Source organism: Rhinichthys klamathensis, unplaced genomic scaffold, assembly GCF_029890125.1.
Source record: "Rhinichthys klamathensis goyatoka isolate OS25496 unplaced genomic scaffold, OSU_Roscu_1.1 h1tg000011l_1, whole genome shotgun sequence".
Lineage (NCBI taxonomy): Eukaryota > Metazoa > Chordata > Actinopteri > Cypriniformes > Leuciscidae > Rhinichthys > Rhinichthys klamathensis.
The window spans coordinates 6,064,769-6,068,212 of NW_026606564.1; the positions used below are offsets into that span (position 1 = coordinate 6,064,769).

The following is a 3,444-nucleotide window of genomic DNA, read 5'->3' on the forward strand; positions in this document are numbered from 1 at the left end:
TTTAGTAGTACTTTTGAGAAAATGTTGCTATTATATTTACCTACACATGTTCACCTACACAGAAACATTTCGCTCAGGGTGTGGAAATTAGGGCACATAATAGGGTTAGCCATTCATTATGTGTCGTGCTCCTTTTTGTCAAGGCCTTGGATCAGTGGCTTCAGTGTCCAGTGTTAGATTCATAATGAATTGTATGAATGAAGTAGACTCAGGTTGCATTAAAATGTGGAAAAATGAGCTGTTGCCTTACAATATTCTTTGTATTAACTGGTTGACACTATGAGATAAAAGTGGTGGGATTTGTCTGTTGAATGGAGCAAATTCTTGGTGTTTTCTTTGTCTGAACACGTGAGAATGAGTTTGTATGGCCTAACGCTAACTGTTCTGTAGAGGCTGATGTCAAGCCATGATGAGCTAAAGTTTGTCTCACTTACTTATTGAATCACTACAAAGTGAATAAGCCTCAATTTTCCTTATTCATTAGTGTCAAGAATAGTAGGAAAAGTTACTGTTTTGCATTTTCTATTGAAAATCTTATAAAACAAACAAACCAAACTTAAAAAGAAACATGATTTAAACTTATTCATTTACCATATTTGTTTTTGTGGCACTGTTGCAATACTTTGAAAATTGATCATCAAACACAGGCACTTTTTTTTCTCACCCACATTAAAGTCCTGTCTGAATGGGGAGAAAAAATGCGGTCTTGCAACGGCAGTCTTCTCAAAAGGATTCACTTTCATTCTGCAGCATCTTATCGTAACATCAGCCAGATTATTTTAGGAACAAGGAAGAGATGAAAACAATGAGACAGGCTTTTGTTGGTTCGCTATTATTTTGATTATCATATTCCAGACATGTTGTTAGTCACTAATGAGGTCATTTTTCATGCAGGAGCCCAATGTTGGGTATAATGGGATATTATTTCCAGCCCATCTGCTTTGTTTGCAGGCCTATGGGAGAGAGTCAAGTTCCCAAAGACCACTTATAAATTGATCTTTGCTTTAGTTGCACTGTTCAGTCCACAGGTGCTTCAACCAGATGATGGGTCAAAACTTCTTCCAAATTGTAAGTATATTTGATTGTCGCAAAAAATGATTTGTGACAATATTGCTTTATGCTGTTGTTTATTCTTCACTTGAAACATTGATTAGAGGTAATTTTTAGAAGTGCTGTTAGTTTGATAGACAAAATGTGTGATTGGCATTAAAATAAATGATGCGTTAAAATAAAATAAAAATTGAATTAAATAAGATATGTTGAAGATGAATAGTTTAACAATAACAATTTTACACCCAATGATATAAAAGGATCAGGTGGATCCTTAAAAGGATCAATACATTATTATGAATAGCATCACATGTTTTCCGCATTGCTTATGCCTGGATATGCTTTCAAGAGTAACAGCTGCTCAGTTGGGATGCCTCTTTAGTGTTCATTATCTGTTCCCTCCATCCCTTTTTTTCTCAGATGATAAGAATAATTACAGGAGTCCTGGTCTCATTAGCCTTCTCATCTGGGATGACTATCGACCAAAGGGGGTTCCTAGTACCTCCACCCCGTGGCTCTCCTGATAGCCCCATTCCTCCTGATGACTACTTTGATGACTCTGCTGCAATTAACAACCACATACCTATATTTGCCTATGATAATTACCCTATAGCAAAAGGAGGCAATCCCATAGCCAGAGGAGATCAGATTATGCAATATGACGACTCATTAAATGGATATCCTTTACCCATGTTACCAATCCCGCCTGATAGGTATCCCATTCTATCAAAACCTCCGTTTGGGAACACAACTCAAGGATCTCGCACAGTGCCTATGGGACAAAAGCCCGACCTTTCGTACTGTGACATGCTGCTTGAGGCACCAGTGCCTCCACCTGTAGATCAAACACCCTGGTTCTGTGTTTGCTCACATTGTAAAGGGGGTCCCAGTGGTCCAAAGGGGGACAAAGGAGATAGGGGACTGCAAGGTTATTAATTTGAACCAATTCTTAGTCACCCCATTGCATATGTATAATACAGCAGGAATTGAAGAGTAGATTTTCTTTTGTTTCTTTGTCTTAGGTCTTCCCGGTAGTCCAGGATTAAGAGGCTTGCCAGGATTTCAAGGTCGTCCAGGGTTTAATGGTCATAAGGGACCAAAGGGTAAATACAGTCACTTTATTTCTATTCTAAAGACCCATTAAACCTATTGTTACAGATACAGTTTACTTACTATAGAATCACTTATCTGCCTCTAAGAGTGATCTTGGCGATTGAGTACAAAACATACTGGAGTGTTTACATTTGATAAGAGGAGCATTGCCAATCATGCTTCCTTTTTTCTTCCGAAAGGCCAAATAGGTGATATTGGTGAAAAGGGAGATCTGGGTCCATTTGGCTTTACAGGACTCAAAGGACAGAGAAGCCCCAAGGGTAAGTTAGTAAACAGCAATTTGAACAAAATTTTAAGAAATAAGATCACCAACTTGTTAAACATTTTGTCCTAGGTGATAAAGGGGACAGTGGTGTGGATGGAAATCCAGGACAGCAGGGCTCACCTGGTGAGTCAGGACAGTGCCCAACAATTTGTTACTCAATCCAGGGACCTCCAGGAGAACTTGGCCAACCTGGTATGACAGGGGAAAAGGGACTTCCAGGGTTGGGAGGAAGTCCAGGGTCGAAGGGCCAGAAAGGGGATTTGGGGGATGTTGGTCCATATGGAGCTCCAGGTTTAAATGGCCAGAAAGGAGATCAGGGAGAAACGGGTGAGTGTCACTGCAAGGATGGGGTAGACGGTGCAAATGGAATGATCGGAATTCCAGGACTAAAAGGTGGCAAAGGGGACACTGGCCAACAAGGTGCAGCAGGGGTAAATGGAGACAAGGGGAAAAAAGGGGATCCTGGGGTAATGGGTGCTCCTGGCCCTTGCTCTCAACCAATTCAGTCTGCTTTTTTAGCAGCACTAAGCAGCAGTTACCCACAGCCAAATTTGCCAGTTCCTTTTACTAATGTCTTTTACAACAGAGAATTTAATTTTGACCCATTTAGAGGCATCTACAGGGCTCCCATCAATGGTACCTATGTCATTAACTACTACTTGGTTGTCTTCAGTAAACTGCTCAAAGTGGGGCTCTTCCACAACTTCAGACCTGTCCTCAAAAGTATAGGGTCAACAGATCTTGGAACAACTTCTCAACAGGTGGTCCTGCATCTTAACATGGGTGATGAAGTTTGGCTACAGGTGAGAGATGCCGATTCCAACGGGATGTATTCCAATAGTGAGTGCAGCAGTACCTTCTCTGGCTTCCTGCTCTACGCAGACAGCTGTGATATTCCAATGTCACGGGATTTACCAGATCCTATAACCGGAACATACAGCTGGGGTGAATTAGAGGAACCTACTACCACTCTTGCTCCAGATGTCCAGTCTTGATGTAACCTAAGCCCAAACACC

General features: G+C 41.0%; 1 protein-coding gene across 1 annotated transcript; it reads left to right on the forward strand.

Moving 5' to 3' along the window:
• Positions 1-964: 964 nt before the first annotated feature.
• On the forward strand, positions 965-3,444 carry LOC130098558 (inner ear-specific collagen-like). Its single transcript, XM_056264770.1, has 5 exons — positions 965-1,068; positions 1,471-1,978; positions 2,073-2,153; positions 2,343-2,423; positions 2,498-3,444. The coding sequence occupies exons 1-5, from the start codon at positions 1,042-1,044 to the stop codon at positions 3,421-3,423; spliced, it is 1,623 nt and encodes a 540-aa protein (XP_056120745.1). The 5' UTR covers positions 965-1,041; the 3' UTR covers positions 3,424-3,444.

Excerpts from the sequence above, each read along its gene's own strand:
- LOC130098558 (XM_056264770.1), top strand. The coding sequence starts at position 1,042 with ATGATGGGTCAAAACTTCTTCCAAATT. Across the intron at positions 1,979-2,072 it reads AGGAGATAGGGGACTGCAAG|GTCTTCCCGGTAGTCCAGGA; the intron begins GTTATTAATTTG and ends TCTTTGTCTTAG. Across the intron at positions 2,154-2,342 it reads TGGTCATAAGGGACCAAAGG|GCCAAATAGGTGATATTGGT; the intron begins GTAAATACAGTC and ends TTCTTCCGAAAG.